The 19,884-nt window shown below is 40.5% G+C and overlaps 1 protein-coding gene across 9 annotated transcripts in view; it reads right to left on the bottom strand.

The window, feature by feature from the left end:
• TRDN (triadin) overlaps positions 1–19,884 on the bottom strand; it is a 239,720-nt gene that overhangs the window by 106,509 nt on the left and 113,327 nt on the right. For all 9 annotated transcript variants that reach the window (XM_075046871.1, XM_075046868.1, XM_075046869.1 and 6 more), the window contains 3 exons: positions 15,535–15,570; positions 14,367–14,429; positions 13,471–13,533 (listed from right to left, as the gene is read on the bottom strand). In XM_075046871.1, coding sequence (XP_074902972.1) covers positions 13,471–13,533; positions 14,367–14,429; positions 15,535–15,570 — 162 coding nt within the window. The remainder of the gene's footprint in view (positions 1–13,470; positions 13,534–14,366; positions 14,430–15,534; positions 15,571–19,884) is intronic.

Consider the following 19,884-nt stretch of genomic DNA (forward strand, 5'->3'; position numbering starts at 1 on the left):
AGGCAGGTAGTAGCCTAGAGCCCACAGAGCTTTCCAGAAAGTTGTATGGCAACGTGCATGGCTGAAATACTAAATGTTGCCTCAAACAGATTTCTCAAGATCATTAAAAAAGTTCACTGAATAGAGTAAAAAATAAAGCAAGTAGAGAGGGAAGTAAGCAAACAAGTGATTCAGCTACACTTGTAGTACGAAACAGCCTGCACTTTGGGAATGGCCAATTTCAACTGTACCCGTGACTCATGGTTCCCTAATTAGTGATTTCTCCTTTCTGCTTTGTAATTGCTGAAATGCTTTCAGTCTCCCCCACTGCAGAGCAGGTGGAAACATGTTCCATTGCCTTCTGCATTCATCAGGAGTGGTTTAAAAAAGCAAAACTCTGGAGCACGACGTGAGATCACAGTCATCCACACAGAGGAAGCTGTAAGTGCAGTTAATTACACAAGCTGCAGTCATTTAGGGAAAAGGTAATGCTTTTGTGTAGCAAATGCAGGTAATAACATTAATTCCTAAAATTTAAGAATCATATCTTGTCCTGGGTTAAACTGTCATTTGAATTAATGCAAATATTATAACAGCTGAAAAATTTCTTCAGCTTTTTTTACCTTTTCTTGAAACAGCATGAAGGCTATAGTCTCTACATTTTTCTTAAGAAAGCTCACACCATTACTTTTTGAATGATTCACAAGAGGATTTTTTTTTTACAGTCAGAATAAGCTTTGTTAAGTGTATGTATGCTATGCATCCTTGCAATCCCTCTTTTATACTTCTCAATACATTTCAATTTCTTTCTTTCTGTTGGATAGACAGACGTACAGATGGCATCTATAGACATTATCACTAGAAGGTATTTTTTATACTTCTGAACACAGATGCAGTCAGCATTCTCACTCCGTGAAAAGGGACATCTTGAATAATGTAATGTCCATCCGTTCATCTTTATAGGTGATACACTACTCTAATTACACTCCTGTAAGTGAAGCAAAATCTATCAGAAAGAAACATCATGCAGAACCTACTGCAATCAAGCTAAAAATCAATGCACTTATAGCCCCAGCTATGTATGGCTCTTCCGCCTAAGAACATCTGCCCATTCTATTATCCTAATCATTCAATAATACTTCATCAGATTTAGTGTCTCAGAGTTACGTATAGCACAGCCACAAATCTGGCTCTGCTTCTTGAAAAACAGATCAAGAGAACAAGCATGGCCATCGGGAACATTTACTGAAGAGTTAAACAACTGTAAAATAAAAGTGAAGTGTAAAAGATGCCCTGTTACAAGTTAGGAATACCTCTGGTCTGTGAACCTTTCTAGGGGAAATGCATCCAAGAGACTGAAGTATACTTTCAAATAAGTGACATGAAAATCTTTATCAAATATGTGTTCATTAAAACTTAGTAAAATCTTTTAAAACTTAGTAAAAGCTTTTAAAACTTAGTAAAAGCTTTTAAAATATAATTTCAAGGTCAAGGGAAAGTTTACTTTTTCTTTTTAAGTGTAAAGCAAAAGAAAAGAAAGAAAATCAGCCTGATCTCAAACTATGAAGATTCCTGCTGACTTTATTTAGCTGTGGGTCAAGCCTTCAACTTATCCTTTGAACCACAGCAGAAAATAGATAGCACTGCGTAGGTATGTCATTGCAACCTGGCTGATGTGTCTGTGCATGGATGTTTCACATAGAATAATTATCTTAAATATCGGGCCTGCTGACTCAGATGCATGTCTTATTTTGAGGGCACAGAACTGTTTTCCTTCATAAAAAAAGATTAACTTTGTGTTGTTTGAGGCACAGGCATATTCTAATCCTGTTATTTCTGGATGTGACTGGAAAAATAAATATTACATTAATCCCCAGACCAACATAAACAGGGTTGATGCAATGAATTAGATTCTTTAATTAAAGCTATGCCACCCAGCTGCTGGCACAGCACAGGTACTTCATTCTACATGTCTGAAAGTCCAAAGGCAAACTGATTATTTGGTTACCCGTGTGGACTTTAGATTGAATATGTATCACCTTCAGGCTTGATTTTTTCTAGTATCACATTTCCCTCAAAAGTTCTTTCCAAGACTGGCAATGCAGAGTCAGAAGAGATTGCCTGTCAGACACTAAACTCACTCCTATGTTTGCTCAAGGAAGATTCTCTTGCTAACTCATCAAAAAGTGAGTTTGTAGCACAAGCCCAAGCCTCCTCCCTTTTCCCTGTATTTATTAAAGGGTTGACTTTTCTAATTCTTTGCCAACCAGATCTTACCACCATCATTCAGCATTTGCCTTTCTCACACCACTCCCTGCTTTGTGCAGTCAAAGATGGAGAAGAACAAACACAAAGAAACAGGTCTGGGCTGAGCAATACTCAGCGTTGCCTTGAAAGTGCTCAACTCACAAGAGTCAGCAAAGGGGCCGCTGAAAGGTGCTTGAAGCTTATTCATCTGCTGCTGCCATTTCATGGACAGCGCAGGCACTCAGGCAGTGAATATTCACCTTCTCCACTAGAGTTTGCTTTGCACAACACCTGGAGGTGGGCGAGGATGGGAAGGGAGATGGAGTTTCCTCCAAAGCCGATTCGTACCAAATGACAGAGGAGGTCAGTCTTCCACCGCCGAGCTGCCACCTCAACCGCAACAGAAAGCCAGTTTTCCATTGAGCCAGTTGTTACGGAGAGATGAGGGAGAGACGAGGGGAAGGCAGGAAAAACTTGTTTCTAACTCTTTACCTCTTTGCTTTTCACCTCATTTCTAGCTCTTGAACACTGAACCCTAACCGTGTCCTGGAAGGGCGTAAGTGTTTGGCTTGGTCTTGGTATGAATAACGTCACCATTCCCAGCCGAAGAACTCTTTCAACAGGCAGTAAGGGACTATGTTTTCAGAAACACCACAGTGACCTTGCAGCCTCTGTACTTTATTCAAAAGTGGTAGAGGTGTTTAGGAGCTCAGTTCTCACAGAAAATCAATGGGAGTTATGTGCCTGGCCTACTTTGACGGGCTTATAAATCCCACCAGGTGCCATGCTACATCTTTAGGCACTTAAATATCTTTGAAATCATGTTGTCAATCACTGCTGATGATGGAGCATAGACTTCAAAGTCCACTGAGTGCTTTGAAACTTTCAGTGTAGGACATATTTGAGCTGCCTTTTGTCTTGTTTTGGGAGCAGACTCCCTTAACAGCCAGTCACATGGAGACCATGGGAATTACTTTTCTGCTGTGTTTGCATCTCTGCTCTGCTGGATTTTTTGCCTTCTCCCTCACTGTGACCCTGTTTTTGTTCTTCTGTTTTTATCTGTTTGGGGAGATACATTTTGATTTTTACTGAATAGTCATACCTGTCTCTTGATTTCTGGAAATATCAATTAAAAAAGCAGGCTTTCCTATTTTCCATGGAAGACTGAATACTTAGAGGATGACTACCAGTCATGTGTTCAGCTTACAAAGGCTTATAAAAGTAATGCAGAAAGGAATTTCCATTTTTCCAATCAACCTGCAAGACGGTTGTCTCCAGCTGCATTCCTGCACTGAATCTCTACTGCATTCTCTTTTAACTTATCGTGTGCATCTCTGAGGATATACCTCCATAATGTTCAAGGCTAGAACACGCCATCGGGTTATCTAGTCCGACACTTTGTTGTCAGAGACTCCTATATTTCAATGAGGCACCTTTTCACCTGATGTGTATCTTCCATTAGGTAAACAATCATCTTCTGCAGACATCAGGGAAAGCAATATCCACCCTATGCTGTGGTAGTTTATCACTCTTAGCGTTAAGAACATGTACCTCATTTTCAGTCTGGATTCAGTTAGCTTCAGCTCCCAGTCATTCATTCTTGTTAAACTCTTCCTACTGGATTAAAGGGAGCTATAGCAGCCAGAATCTTTTTTTTTTTCTGTGAAGGTACTTAGTATCCACAATAACAAAGTCACCTCTTTCTGAAGAGATGAATAGAATACTTTATTCCTCTCTGTGAAGAATATCCTTAATTTGTAAATAACTTGAGTGACTTTTTTCTGTTCTTTCTCCAATTTGGACACCGTATCGACATGTAAGTTCCAGTCTCACCAGTGCCTTGTAGACAGGTGATGTGTGGCCATGGTCTGTTTCCCCTGTTGCAAGGTTTATAATTTCACAGCTGTATGAGAAAATATCAACCTCAACTTGCCATTCACCTTGTCACTTTTAAAGCTACTTTCCAGATGTAAATGTAAGTGGCAATATAACACATGAGGCAGTAGGGAATTGGGCCCTGAGGTTAGAAAGACTATATTTGGGTGTCACAAGAGAATATAACTCTGAGTAATGGGATAAAATTAAGCAAAGGAAAATTTAGGCAGACTGGAATGAAAATACTTCTTAACTGTGAGATCTATTAGGTTGTAGAATAATCTTCTGTGGGAATTGATGGAGGTCTACTTACTTCAGACATTTAAAACTAAACTGGGTAAAGCACTTGAAGATATTCTGTAAGGAATTATCCTGCATTGCCAGAGGGAAGGATTAGATGACCTAGTAGGTCATTTCCATCTCCACTTTCTGTGATTTTGTTGTACAAAGCCCCACAAACAGGAAATTGTTATCAAAGTCAAGAGATGCCACTAAACCCTGTCTGTGTCAGAGAAAGAGGAGTAAATAACATCACCTGCTGGTAACTGTGTAGGAACCCTAATCCAGCATTTCTGTGAGTTAGTAAATACAACCAGTGCTGAGAGCTGGGTGTGTAGCTTATGGCTCAAAGCAGAAGCCTCCACTAATGCAAAAATGTCAGAAAACAGCAGGTGAGCTATGAATAGGATCCAGGAAAGGAGGAGTAGGTAAGAAAAAAAATCAGGATGGGCCTGACATGCATAATAGTGTCATGAGCAAGTTATTAGTCAGGAATGAATCAACCTGTAGTACAGGAGATGAAACCTGAAGCTCCAGTCAGCCAGCTGGGAAAACTAGATGTTTTTTACAGGCTTTGGTGTACAGGCATTGATTCATATCATGATATTACCAATTGAAATAATAGTTAAGATGAGACTGGAGCCAGGGTCTTTGCTGAAGGTTGTGCAAACACAGAGCAAGCCAAGTCATGGTCCCTGCAGAAACATACAAGTGGATGAACAGTCTAGCAGAGAAAGCTGTCAAAAGAATATTGATAAGTAATACCCTAGAGAAGGATCACACAGTTCTAAGGTCCATGACTTGATCTTTCTTTTTTTTGTGTGTGTGTGCTTTAAGAAGATTTGTTCCTAAATTTACTCTCAACTCGTAACACACTGTGCTCCCTTAATTATTGCTCTTATACATTCATTTGTCTGCATGAGGAATCACTAGGCAACTCATTGCTTATTATTTCTGTTACTTAATTTTTACATTTGTCTCTCCTCCTAATCTTTCTAAACCTAGCTGCAAATAAACATGAATTATAGGTTCCTGTACTGGGTCTGGCTGGAATGGCATTAATTTTCTTTATAGCAGCCTATATGGTGCTATGTTTTGGATTTGTGGCTCAAACATTGTTAACACACCAGTATTTTGGCTATTGCTGAACAGTGCTTGCATAGCATCAAGGTTTTCTATATTTTTGCACTCTGCCTGCCCCCACCAAGCTTGGAAGAGCCTAGGAGGGACACAGCTGGGACAGCTGACCCAAATTCACCAAAGGGATATTCCGTACCATATAATGACATGCTCAGCAATAAAAACTGAGGTTAGAGAAGAACGGGGGAAGGGTGGCTGTTGCTCAGGCTGGCTGGGCATTGGTCTGCTTGTGGGAGGTGGTGAGCGACTGCCATTGCAGCACTTGTTTTTTCCCTCTTTCTTTCACTTGTTAAGCTGTCTTTGTCTTGACCCATGAGTTTTTTCACTTTTGCTTTCCCTATTCTCTCCCCTGTCCTGTTGGTGGGTGGGGATTGAGTGAGTGGCTGTGTGGGCGTTTAGCTGCTGGCCTGGGTCAACCCACTACAGTGTATTTTTTTCATTAAAAAAAAAAAAAAGTAAAGAAACAGTCAGACAGGATTCTACCCCTCAGAACTCCTACCTTCTACATGTTGTAGCAGCCACTCTGAAAACAGGCCTGGCCAATCCAAAATGCACAGTAACACATATACGTGCACCCCAGTTTCTCACCACTGCTGTTTTTTACCCTTTCTTCATACTTTGTCTAATAAGCCACAAGAAAATTCGTGAATAAACATGTTTTGCTTTCTGTATGTGACCAGCCACTTTCAAAATGCCTTGGGCTCTCTTGGTCTGGCTTCACAACTCTATTTTGCCCTTGTAAGCAGCCTAAATTGATACAGTCTCTACATCTCACTGACCTTTGCAGATCTGACATTGGGGTGCTTCTGAAAGCACCCATCACCCTCCCATCTGCTGACATCTACCGTGTGACATCTATCACATTAGGGAACACGAGACACACAGCAGTGCCCAAGCTGGGCTGCTGAAAGCTGTCAGCACTTCAGTTATTTCCTAGCTGGAAATATACTCCTGGGAGTGGGCAGGGCAGCGTGAGGAGGTTCAAACCCTGCTCTTGAGAGACAACAGAGATGTCTTCCTACAAATGTGTGCAAGCACTACCCATTTGCTCATCAGAAAAAACCTGGGATCAGCATTTGGATCCCAGATGAAGCGTTCAATCCGTTGCAGATGGATCAACCCAAAGCATGTCAGGCAGTGTGGTGTGCATCTACTCCTCTAGATCAGTGGATGTGCCAAGCATGGGTTTTTTTCTAAGTATCAACTTATGCCATAAAGTATATTTTAATTCATTTTTACTTTTTTTGCAGTGCTGAAAGTCCTGTCGTTCCAAAATCTTTCTTTTGAGAATGGTGTCACATTTGGATGACATTCTAACACCTTTCTAGCCGTGAAAGAATTAGGATAAGGAGCATAGGGAAATACGCAATAGGTTCATCATTTCATCAGCAAACTCTTTAAATAACCACATTTGAAAGCAAACAACAAAAAACCCAGGCAGATAGAATGACAGAGAAAGATAATTGGCCACCAGGTGTCAGTAGTTGTTCTCTTATTATTATAATGGAAGGATTGCTATCAAGACTGCAAGGGTAACGGTTGAGCCAAGGAAGTCACAAAATTAAATGGATTTTTTGTTGTTGTTCAGACCAGGAATTTAAAAATGATCAGAAGAATTTGTCTTCCTGTCTGTATAGAGCACAATAAGAAAGAACACACTGTGGGTGTATAAAATGGTCTTTTCCCTCCATTTCCTATTAAATCATTGCTTCTTTTGCAAATTACAAAGACTGGCCTTTAAAGTAAAGAAAATACAGCTGATGAAAATGCATCTGCAGTCAACCCATGCAAAAAATCACTGGGACCTGGTAGGTCTTGTTTGGTCTTGCCTGATCATCTCCACTCTGCTCTGCCTACCTTGTACTAGAACATCCCTCCTCCAAAGCGTGATTAAACATAGACTTTCCCCCTACCTACATGATCTCACTGGATGACAGAGTAGCAAGAATAACCTGGTTAACCTGGTTCTGTGGCAGTCATGCATTTTTACATCTGAGATTAACTTTTAGTTTATTTTTTCATTACTGCAGAGCAAGTTCACTTGATTGTTACAGTAGCATCATTAAAATGTACCCCAGTATTTGTAACTTTAAGTCCTCAGAGACTTTTCCTATTCAGAAACCAAAGATTTACTCTGGTAGCTAAAGAGACATCACCACTCCCCTCCTCTGCTAACACTGCCTGCTGTGAAACATATGACATGGTATCATGCAGCACAGATATATCTTTATCATAGTCAGATCTTTGTCAATGATCTGGACGAGGGCATCGAGTGCACCCTCAATAAGTTTGCAGACAACACCAAGTTGGGTGGGAGTGTTGATCTGCTGGAGGGTAGGGAGGCTCTACAGAGGGATCTGGACAGGCTGGATCGATGGGCTGAGGCCAATTGTATGAGGTTCTATAAGGCCAAGTGCCGGGTCCTGCCCTTGGGTCACAACAACCCCATGCAGCGCTACAGGCCTGGGGAAGAGTGGCTGGAAAGCTGCCTGGTGGAAAAGGACCTGGGGGTGTTGGTCGACAGGGGGCTGAATATGAGACAGCAGTGTGCCCAGGTGGCCAAGAAGGCCAACGGCATCCTGGCCTGTATCAGAAACGGTGTGGCCAGCAGGAGCAGGGAGGTGATCGTCCCCTGTACTGGGCACTGGTGAGGCCGCACCTCGAGTCCTGTGTTCAGTTTTGGGCCCCTCACTGCAGGAAAGACATGGAGGTGCTGGAGCGTGTCCAGAGAAGGGCAACCGAGCTGGTGAGGGGCCTGGAGCACAAGTCTGATGAGGAGCGGCTGAGGGAACTGGGGTTGTTTGGTCTGGAGAAGAGGAGGCTGAGGGGAGACCTGATCGCTCTCTACAACTGCCTGAAAGGAGGGTGTAGTGAGGTGAGGGTCAGTCTCTTCTCCTAAGTAACAAGTGATAGGACAAGAGGAAATGGCCTCAAGTTGTGCCAGGGGAGGTTTAGATTGGATATAAGGAAAAATTTCTTCACTGAAAGGGTTGTCAGACATTGGAATAGGCTGCCCAGGGAAGTGGTTGAGTCACCATCCCTGGAGGTGTTCAAAAAGCGCATAAACAAGATACTCCAGAACATGGTTTAGTGGGCATGGATGACGGTTGGACTCAATGATCTTGAAGGTCTTTTCCAACCTAAATGATTCTATGATTCTATGGTTTAGTGGACTTGGCAGTATTGGTTTATGGTTGGACTCAATGATCTTAAATGTCTTTTCCAACCTAAATGATTCTATGATTGATGCATCCACAACACTGGATGTGCAACCACTGCAACCTAGCTCCCTGATTTAGATAGGGGCTGCAATGGTCCTTCACAAGGGCTTGGATGCTCTGTTGGGAGCATGCGTGTACCAACACAATACAACACGAGTCAGATCGTGCTCCCTGATCCGGGGTGAGTGGATCTGCACACCAAGACCTTGACTTGTTTTATCTCTGCTAAGCAGAACTGCTCAGGGAGGTACCTGGGTTTGACACCCTTAAAACATTTGTGACTGGGGCTCAGAGGGTAGGGATTTTTGAACACTTGTCCAGCTGATCAGGCCTTATGGTTTTAAGCAAAAACATTTTCTTCCTAAACATCATTTGCATTGGTTGGTGTCCCTGTTTTTCATTAGGGAAGTGATCAGAGTTTCTAAAAGTTTGGGATCTTTAATCCAGCTAGCATTGGTTTGACATTCAGAAGTGTCATGGTTTAACCCCAGCCAGCAACTAAGCACCACGCAGCCCCTCACTCACCCCCCCCCCCCATCCAGTGGGATGTGGGAGAAAATCAGGAAAAGAAGTAAAACTCGTGGGTTGAGATAAGAACAGTTTAATAGAACAGAAAAGAAGAAACTAATAATGATAATGATAACACTAATAAAATGGCAACAGTAATAATAAAAGGATTGGAATATACAAATGATGCACAGTGCAATTGCTCACCACCCGCCGATTGACACTCGGTTAGTCCCTGAGTGGCGATCCCCGCCGCCCCCCAGTTCCTATACTGGATGTGACGTCCCATGGTATGGAATACCCCTGTGGCCAGTTTGGGTCAGCTGTCCTGGCTGTGTCCCCTCCCAACTCCTTGTGCCCCTCCAGCCTTCTCACTGGCTGGGTATGAGAATCTGAAAAATCCTTGGCTTTAGTCTAAACACTGCTTAGCAACAACTGAAAACATCAGTGTGTTATCAATGTTCTTCTCATACTGAACTCAAAACATAGCACTGTACCAGCTACTAGGAAGACAATTAACTCTATCCCAGCTGAAACCAGGACAAGAAGATATATTTCATAAGCCCCGTGGACAGCTGGCCTGGGTCACATGTCTATACCCAAATTTCCCTGTGTGGAAAGCAGAGGAAAAGGCACTGACTGTCCTAAAGTGGTTCTAAGATTTACTATCAAAAAATGCTGCACAAGACCTAGGTATTTTTATTACCATTATTATTTGAAATTATTCAGCAATAACAGGAAGGCAAGATCATCAATGACAGCTGAGCAGAGCTTTAGTTAGGAAATGGTGTGATGATCCAGGCTGACATTTTCATTGCTTTATAAGCTCATTTATTACCTATGTTATTTGTTGTGAGAACCAAAACAAAGTGGGAAAGGAGTTCGCAGCAATCAAACTTAAAGGTAAAGGCTGCGTTTGAACATCACGAAGTTTTAGGAAAGCTGATACAAGAAGGAGCAGAGAAGCTCCAGACTGTTGAGACTCTGAGAAAGGGACCATCAGGAAACACTCTGCAAGCAAACTATGAGTACCTGAAAACACCAGCCTCTGCGTATTCATTTTCCTGTAGGGCTGGACACCAAAGTTTTAAGAGAGAGGGTCCCCTTCCCCGGTCAGGTTGCAGGCTGGACCCCTCCACACCAAGGCATCCCAACCACCGGGAGCTTTGGGAGAGCCTGGCAAAGGCTCGTCTCTGCCGAGGCTCAGCAAGCCCCATCACGGGGATTTGGAGATGCAGCTCCTTCTTTCTCCAGAGTAGCGCTGGATAGATTTTTGTACAATGTTTTGAAGTGTGACTGTGCCAGACCCTTGTGTCTGACAATTATGTTTGTTTAAGCAAGACCTCTGAGTTTGTAACAATGGAATTATCTATTTTTCAGGACAATTAACACAATGTTTTTGTATGAGCTGAAGGTCAGAGGATTAATGTGGTTTTATCTACAATGCATTTTTAAAAGCTAATTAAGAATCATTCAGTTCACTCTGTACTAAAGACTAAGAACATTGCACATTAGATGACTCTTGCTCCTCTGCAGCAGCAGAAAGAGAGAGAGAGGAATGGAGGAAGAGAGGAATGGAGAACGAGAGCGCCAGCATGCAAATAAACAAATACATCACAGGGATGCAGTTAATGGAGAGCAATAAGAAACTCCATTCTGGTAATGCCAGAGATAAAATTGTCTCCTGGACAAAAGGGCTAATCTAAAATATTAATCAGCAAGAATATTCAGTATTTGCAATCACAAGCATTCCTTGTTAGAGGAAGAGAGATGGAGGGGAAGAGGGGGAAGTGCTGCTGTCAGAGCATTATTTTAGAGATGTTTGTATCACTTAGTGCTTACGGAGCACCTCCTCCGCTCGCTCTCTCTTGCACCTGACCGCCCGTACGCACCACCGTGGGGAAAGCCCGGTTGACGGGCCTCCTGGCAGGGGGGAATCTTCTGGGAGGAGGTAGGCGAGGATGAGGAGCAGAGGTGGGAGCGGGGTCCCTGCCGGCGCGGGGACGTGCGCGGGGGACGGCGAGGAGGGAGCTGCAGGGGTCGCAAAGGGTGGGGGGAGCAAAACGCGACACAAAATCGGGGGCATCCAGGAGGATTTGGACACCAGAGCGAGGGGTTTATTTTTAACGCGGTGGCCTCCGCCTAGCCTTTTAATGGGAAAAGGTAAGAAAATTGGAAGCTGTTCCTACACTCTTGCTTTTGGACGCTTATCTACGCTGCTGATTCAGGCGCTCTGAGGTTCGTTTGCCGTGTCTGCCCAAAGCATGTAAATACTATCAGACGTTGAGGTGCCTCATTTCAAAACTGGGCTATGCCCTGCTATTCTGTTGATCAAATGTGGCAATTATTTCAGGCTTAAAACCTTTTAGGGATAACAATAGGTGCTGCCAGTCAAAGCTAGAAAGTACACATGCATTCAAAGAGCAAGCTGAATGAGGAATAACAGCAACATGTGTAGCTAGAATATATTATGGATTACCATCCTCTTGCACAAAGGCTAGTAAACTCTTCAAAATGCAACAACCTACAGAGCTAATAAAAGGGACAGAAATGTGCAGATGTCTCGGTTTGTCTCATTTGTGTCTTTCTGGCATTGGTAGGATGACTCACTGGATTTAGCAACAGCTTGTGAAGATGAACATATTAATAACTTTATGCTGCAGCTCTGCCATAAAATGTAATCTTTTACAATTCTGTATTCTCAAGTGAAATACAAGCTTAGAACCAGAATAAAATTAGAAAAGATATTTGAATTGTCAGCTTATTTTCTTTTTAAATCTGTGTTTATACATTTAAATATGCAACTTAACTTGGAAAAGAGTATTCCCTTTCATCCCCATCCCTTCCCCAGTGTGCCACTCCCTACTATAGAAGACTGAAGCCTATTTAAATACGGGGCTACCAGGATAGTACTCCAAGGTATTCTGTGTCATTCTGTGTATTTTTATGTTGTACGGGGCTACCGGGATGGTACTCCAAGGTATTCTGTGTCATTCTGTGTATTTGTATATTGTACCAAACATAAATTAACATTTTTCTTCCCATCCATAAACATTTGAATAGGAAAGCTTACATAGACCATGTACAACTCAATGGCAAAAAGCCAGTTGCTTATAGAAATTTGCATATATAATCTACAATGTTAGTAAACAATGGGATATATATCCTTTTGGCTTTTGATAAAATTCAACAGATTTGAACAATTACATAACAGAGTACAAGGCTTGCCTTGAGGACATAGAAACTATAGCCCTGAATCTTTCAATCATATTTTAAACCTTTCTCCATGGTTTTAGGCATTACTCTAGTCTACAGAAATGTTCATGTGAGTACTTGATGGCTCGTAGAAGGATATATAGAAACTGTCTGACAAAGCAGCAAGTAGAATCAGTGTTTCTAGATATTAAGATGATGACCAAACCACTAGACTTGACCATTTTGCTTCTCCTTGATTTTAATGAGACTTGATTTTAATGATACTGTGTCACTTACTGGAGATATGTGTGTATTTGTGCATGAAACATACTTGCAAATTTACTGAAATAATGGGAAAGAAAAGTTACAATTTTAGTGTAGACAAGACCCAAATGTTAATTTCTAATCTTATTGAAAAATTTATCTTTTTATGCTAAATAGCATGAAGCACAAACAATGAGGTCCAGGACACTCACTAACTTTATTTTTAACTTTCGAAAAAAATATTTTCTGGTTGTAGAGAAAGCCTCAGAAAGATAACTATTTTCTACCACATTAACAGTTTTGATATGCTGATGTTTCTGTTTATTACTTAAAATGAGCTGAATTTCTGAAATAATTCATGCAAAAGTCTATGCACTCCATTCAGTCTTTCCATGCCACGCACCCTTTGAAACTACTTATCCTCTCGACTGATTTAGTGTATAAGAGAAAGCAGTGTTTCTAAAGTTTTTGTAAAAATCCCAAGCTCACAGAATTGAAAATTACATGTATTATATATACACATACATATATGCATATATATAATATGCGTAAAGTACTCTCTCTCTATAATATAATGGAAACACATTTCACATATATATATAAAAATATACTGTGATATATATTATATATATATCTCTCCAGCTTGGATTTCTAAGTGATAATGAATTACATACAACTCTATCTCAAATGCTTAAAACCTGAAAGTGCTTACACTAAATAGTCAGATATCTACTGCAGAGAAACACACACTTCAATTTCTTACCTGCTTTTTTAATTTCAGGGACAGCTGTCTTCTCATGAGCTTTCTCTTTTTTTCCTTCTTTTTCTAAGATTTAATTAAAGAAAGTAATTTGATATGCTAGAACTCTGAATCATACACTCAAATATGCAGTCAGCCAAGTCCTGGTGGGCACATGCTGAAAAAAATGTGACTTATTTGGGAGTTTAGTTCAGATTATTCCCTTATAGCACTTGCACCCAACTAGCCACAGAGCAATCAGCTGCAAATGAAAATTAATCAGTATGCATCAACTATGGATGATTTGAACCCTTAATAATTCATCAAAGGCTAGGCAAAAATCATCAGTGCATGAATGTGGTACCTTTTAGCTTAAGCTCCAGTAGCAATGAGATCATTAAAAAATAATGAATGACATAAATATTTTCCCATGAAAGCAAGACCTTAGTGGATTTTAGATGCTTCCTGGGAATGAATGATCCAAAATGTTATTTAGATGGATATCAAGGCTTTGCAGTTTGGTCACTGCAAGTTTGGGTTGTGATTCTAGAATATAAATAAAGAAATCTACTCCACATTCAGAAAGTGGTGTACCATGAACTGAGTGATATCTCCCATGAGTTTTGTGTATGGAAGTATCACTGTGTCCTGATATATAGAGGGAGTCCATCAAATTGTTTAACAAGCCCATAGATGGCCACTAAAGAGGACTTTCTGTCTGTCAGAAAGAGTTTAGAAAATATCAGACACTAAACAGATACTGAAGAAGTGGTAACATGCAAAATAGTGACTAAGCAACTAAGAGAAGGACAATACAGAGCCAGAAGCATTGGATTAACCTAATAAAAACCAACAGGATTTGAGCCAGGAGTGGGAGTAAAAGCTGAATGAGGCCAATAAAAAGCATTCCCAAACCATACCTTTCTTCTTGGTTTCAGTCATAGCCTTTTTTATATCAGTCTTTTTCCTTTCCTCTTTTCTCTCTAAAAAAGGAAATAAAAGTTCAGCTGAGTACTTTTACATAGCTAGCTAGATATATACACGCACACACGTATGTATAATTATTTGGGATGGGAATCCTTGACTAACTGCAGTAGGTTCTAGATTGATAAGCTGGTCACTTTTTGAGGAGTTTACTATCAGCAGCTCAGAAATACAGCTTAATACTCAGAATGTGGCACTGAGGGTAGAACTGGAACCAGTAGGTACACCAGATAATTACTTAAGGAAGTACTAATTCAAGAAATTATGCCCATTAACCTGGTGTAAGTCAGAGTTTATTGTGGTGATTCAGTAGCCATGCACCTGTTCAGCTTCTTATATAAAATCTGACTGAATGGCAGCAAAACTTGCAAGTGGTACTTGGGAGTAAGTGCAGAACGCCGTGAAAAGCCTGCATATATAATATATCTTTATAACACTTTTTATGAATTGAACCTTTGAAATGGTCATTACAGGACTTCAGTCATTCACGGAGAATTGCAGTTAAAGCATCATCAACAAAAGAATATGGCTTTTTCTTTTAAAAGTGTCTGCCTCTATTTTGTCAATTAATAAGACAACAGTAGAAATAAGGATAATGTTTTTGCTTCTTTTACAAAAAGCTACAACAATTTAAGTACTTGTTCCATGGATGTTATTAATTAGAAAATTAAGAGTTCAGTAGAGGAAATGAAGAAGCTATAATTCTTATTTTTCCTTTGGGAAATGAATCCCCATTTTGATGGGGAAGAATACCAGAGTACAAGAATAGCTAATCTAAATGGTTTTTTTAAGTGCTCATCCAGAAAAAGCCAAATTTGTTACCTTCAGTTTGTGCTGCATGGCTTTGGGTGTTGCTGTAGTTAGTGGAACTACTTTTCTTTTTGTGATGTTTTACTGTTATGAATGTGGATAAGAAACCAAGTTTTATTACCATACAAAACTGCACAAACACTGGACCATAAGCCTTTAAGCAAGTCTTGTCTTTACTTGAAAAATATTTAAGGTATAGGAATATTTTCTAAAGCCAGCAGATCCTGGAAGCAAATATGTTATTATCCCTTGCATAAATTAACATGAAGATAAAGGAAAAATGAAGAAACTTACTTTTCACTTCTCTAGCTACCACAATAGACTTCTCTTCTGCATGAAAAAATATATACAAACAGGGAATGAAAAAAATTAATTGAAATACAGAGTGTGCTTCCTAAACCAAAACAAAATATGTGTATGTGTGATAGAAAAATTGCTATTTTCATAGAGTACATGAATTCCACAGTCTGTCCATGGTAGTTTCATAAATAAAGTTATTTTTGCCTATCATGGAGGCAATGTATTTACCAATATTCAGGGTCTCCCCAAACCATACTTCTGCTGATTTTCTGACAAGAGTGTTTAATGTTAAACATCATTTTGATGTGTTCCAGTTCTTTCCTGTTTTAAACAGATTTGTTCAATGCATTTCTCTTGTTATTGTCTTGACAAAATGAAGCAGAAAATCCTTGCATGTGGTGTAATGAACAGAATGTTCCTCTCAGTGTTTTGTGCACTTAATGCTCCCTGCTGAAACCCTGAGCGTACCGGACCTCAAGATACAAATTCCTTTGTGTTGTAAGTGTGGTTTATGACGCTCAGGTTTCTTAAGCACATATAGAGCGTCAGAGGAGCGCTCATCCTCCACAGGCTTGTTTGGAGCTTCATTCTCTTGTAATGTTAATATTCTTGCTATTGTCTCTCTCTCAGGTTCCCCGGAGTGTCTCTCTCTTTGACGTGCTGTTCCAGACTCATGTTAGGGGCCGTGGCTGCCTCCTCAAAAGAGAAGACTCTTCAGCCCCAGATCACACACAAGCTGTTCCACAGATCCCCTGCCCTGTGCCACCTATGACTTGTCACTGTTTCATTTCCACATGCAATACACAACTTTTCTAATCTCTAAAATGTGGTTTAATTGTTTGCGCACTCTGCGTGATTTAACCGAAACGTATCAGTTACTGTCAAAAAAAGGCTTCCTTCTGACTGTCTTCCTTCCACTAGCCTTGACTCCTGGTAACTAGAGACTGACGTGCTCCTGGTACTTCTGTAATTTCCATTTTTATTCTGAGTGCCTTGGTTCTGGTGGAGCTGTTAACCACTCCGCTCTTCCAGTTAGTTAGATTCTTTTTTTTTTTTTTTCCTTCCTTTTACTTCTGGTGCTAGGTGATGCACAGGAATAATTTGTAAGCCCAAGGTCCTTACAACGAGCAAGATTCTCTTCAATCAGAGACCATTTCTGCCTTTGAATTTGTGGCTTGTTGTGTGCTTCTGGGGCCCAGCTAAACCACATGAAATCTGCTCCAAGTTTCATAGCAAGGTTCAGAGTCGTACGTGTTGTGAGAGCCATGAGCTGAGACCTGGAGTTTTGAGAAGTGGAGCTTTGTATGGAGGATGTATAGGAAGTAGGAGGAATTTTTACTGCAAATAACCTAAAGCACAAGGAGGCTACCTCCCTGGCCGCAGAGATTTTATTGCTAAGTCATTCTACCAACTAATTCCACTGACATAATTTTCTCCCATCAAGCTCTCAAGTTGCAATATTCAGAGTGTCCGGGCAGCCTAGAGATGTCTACATTTGTTATGAATTTTCTAAAAGATGATTACATCGAGGTATTAAAGGACTGTGGACCCTATTTCCCATTAGCGCTGCCCAGTGCAAGATTTGCAGTCTTGGTCAAGCCTGAGAAAAACAGTCACAGAGCTTCCACTCACATCTCAGCTGCATCTAGCCCCACTGCTGTCCCTTACAACTACTACTGACAAAAGTTGACGTAAATGAGAATGATGGACTTGGATATTATGGAAAGAGCTATTTCTGATTTAGGGAAGCAATCCCATTTCTTGAATAAATTTATTTCCTCTCAATTTGAGTAGCTCACATTTAGATTGTTGCATATTAAGTATATATTTAACACCAGCAAAACCTGTCATTTCTGAAGCAGTAAATGCAATGGGTTTTCTCCAGATATGTACACACCTAAATTAAGAGACAGAGCAAATAATTAAATAGGAACTTATGCTGGCCTTTTGCACTGTAAAATATGAACCCTGTCTGTTAATTGAAAGTGCTCATTTTTTCAGCTAGGAACAGTAGCAGGACGACAAAAGTCCATGGATCAGCTGCATAAAGAAGGATCATAATATGCATGAACAGTAGGTTACACAAGGAAACACAAAGTGGTTTTGATGGTTCAGGGCTGACTAAAATATGGAATTCAAGTGCAATTGACTATTGAAAAATCTATTGTTATTGTTACTGTTTCTTGATAATGTAATTAATGTTATTTTAACAGCAAGAGCACTAGTCCTGATCCACATTTTATGTACAGGGTGTAAGAGATACTTGTGCAAAAAGACCTGACTTTCAAAAGCCTGCAATGCCTTTACACGAATGGAATAGGGATAGATGCAGATGGCAGAGTACGAGATGACAGAGTCAGTCAGCAAGACAAGCAATGGACTTTGCATTTAGTTTTTTCTGTAGGCTTTATGCAGAAGTGGAGCTTTATGTAGTACAAGAAGGAATCCAGTGACCACGAGAAGTGTCAATTAAAGCAGTGATGTGCTACTGAATAGGAAATTCAGGTGAAATTTTTTTTCCTGGGACAAAAAAAACACCAGCACAGAAGAGCTTTCTTGGGAAGTGACTGGAGCAGAAAGAACAGCCCTAAAGCAAAGAAACATCTGGGATGGAATTATTTATTTCTGAATAAGGGGTGAGGGACCACCAGTGGAAATCCAAGTAAGATTCAACAGAGACCAAGAAAGAGGTGTTTCAATCGGAATTGCCTTTTCTGGCTTTGACAATGTCTTTGTGTTATTCTCCTGGGACGTCAACTGATCGTTGGACAACAGGGGGAGGGGAGATAACAGAAGCATGCTAACAATGCAGCACTTGAAAACAGGCCTGGTAAGACCAGTGTGCTACTGGGCCAGCGCTGAGTGGAATCTAAATTTAGGGATGCACGTGAATTACTGGGCACAGGGTTAGGGCATGCCAGCCGGGAACTGGAAGAGGATGGTGCTCTAAGAGTTTCTTCTCTGTATTGCTCTAGATGCTCCATGTGCTCATGGAAACACTGAGTCTGGAAGGAAATGTCAGCTCATCCCATCCCCTCTGAGAAACCGAGGTAAGGAGGGCAGCGAAATACAGCCACCGGGACCTTCTTGTGGAGAAGCGTGCGTGTAACAGACACTAACTAGTGGGACTGAATGCCAGAAGTTTGGGGATGTTTTGGTTCAGATAAGCCTTCTAAAGTTCAGATACTTATACGAAGCTTATCTGCATTTATCTAAACCCCTGTTGTCAGGGAATCTCAGGAGAAAAGCTCTTGTGATAGACTTTGGATATTGCCTGGCTTTGTGAAATACTACGACAGCTTTTCTTGCCTACTGATTCTGGTCCTGGCAGAAATGAGGAGCAGCAGAGATACGTGTATATTCACTTACATAAAAAACAGAACAAAACAAACATTAATTTAGCTTTTCCTGAGAAACTATAATTCAGACTGAACTTAATAAGTTCATTCCAGGTAAAACTTCATTCCATTTTCCTGCAAGCATCTCTGTACGCCTTAAGCTGTCACTGGCATAATTTTAAAAGATCATTCCAAAAAAACCCAAGTTGTATTTTTAAAATTGTATCTCCTTATTAATTTTGGAGAGATTATGTTTTTTCTTCGTTTTAATTGGTGACCAAAATCCTTTCCCTGCTGAACTCAGTGAAAGTTTTGCTGTTGATTTCAGCAGGACCTGGATATCTTTTTTAAATATTAAAATAACTCATTGCCTTTCAGATTTTGGTGACATTTGTTTCCACTTTGCATGATGCTTAGGGTGGAGACTGACCATGACCAGTTGCACTTTTGATTCTAAACAATTTCATACACAGTCACACAATAAGGCCCCTTTAGGTTTACAAACATTTTGGAGGAGTTAAAAAAAATGCGAGGAAATATTTCTGCTTAGTTTAGGATATCATGGAAACTCATACTTTTAAAATTAAATCTAAATTTCAAGTAAAAATTAGCCTCTGAAAAAAATCCCTTTCTGGGGTAAGAGTCCCCTTGTTGGTCCAGTTATTTCCTCTATGAGAAATCATTCTGTCTTGTCTCAGCCAAACTACTGAAAAGTCAAGATAGACCAAAGAAACCTAAATAATATTAACCTAAATTTCTTAGAATTGCTTCTTTTCACACACAAACACATATGTCCACACTCGTGCACACACACACACACTCACGTGCTCTCTCTAACTTACAGGTGAGTGCTTAGGCCAAAATCAAGTGCATTTTTTGCAAAGCTCTGCTTAAACCACACCATTTCATTTCAGCAGGGTAATGCAACGCAATTTGTTCTCGTATTGAGCAAGTGAAGGACTAATGGAACACACAGGTCAGTGGAGATACAGTACACGCTGACGCC

This window comes from Buteo buteo, chromosome 15 (assembly GCF_964188355.1).
Source record: "Buteo buteo chromosome 15, bButBut1.hap1.1, whole genome shotgun sequence".
Lineage (NCBI taxonomy): Eukaryota > Metazoa > Chordata > Aves > Accipitriformes > Accipitridae > Buteo > Buteo buteo.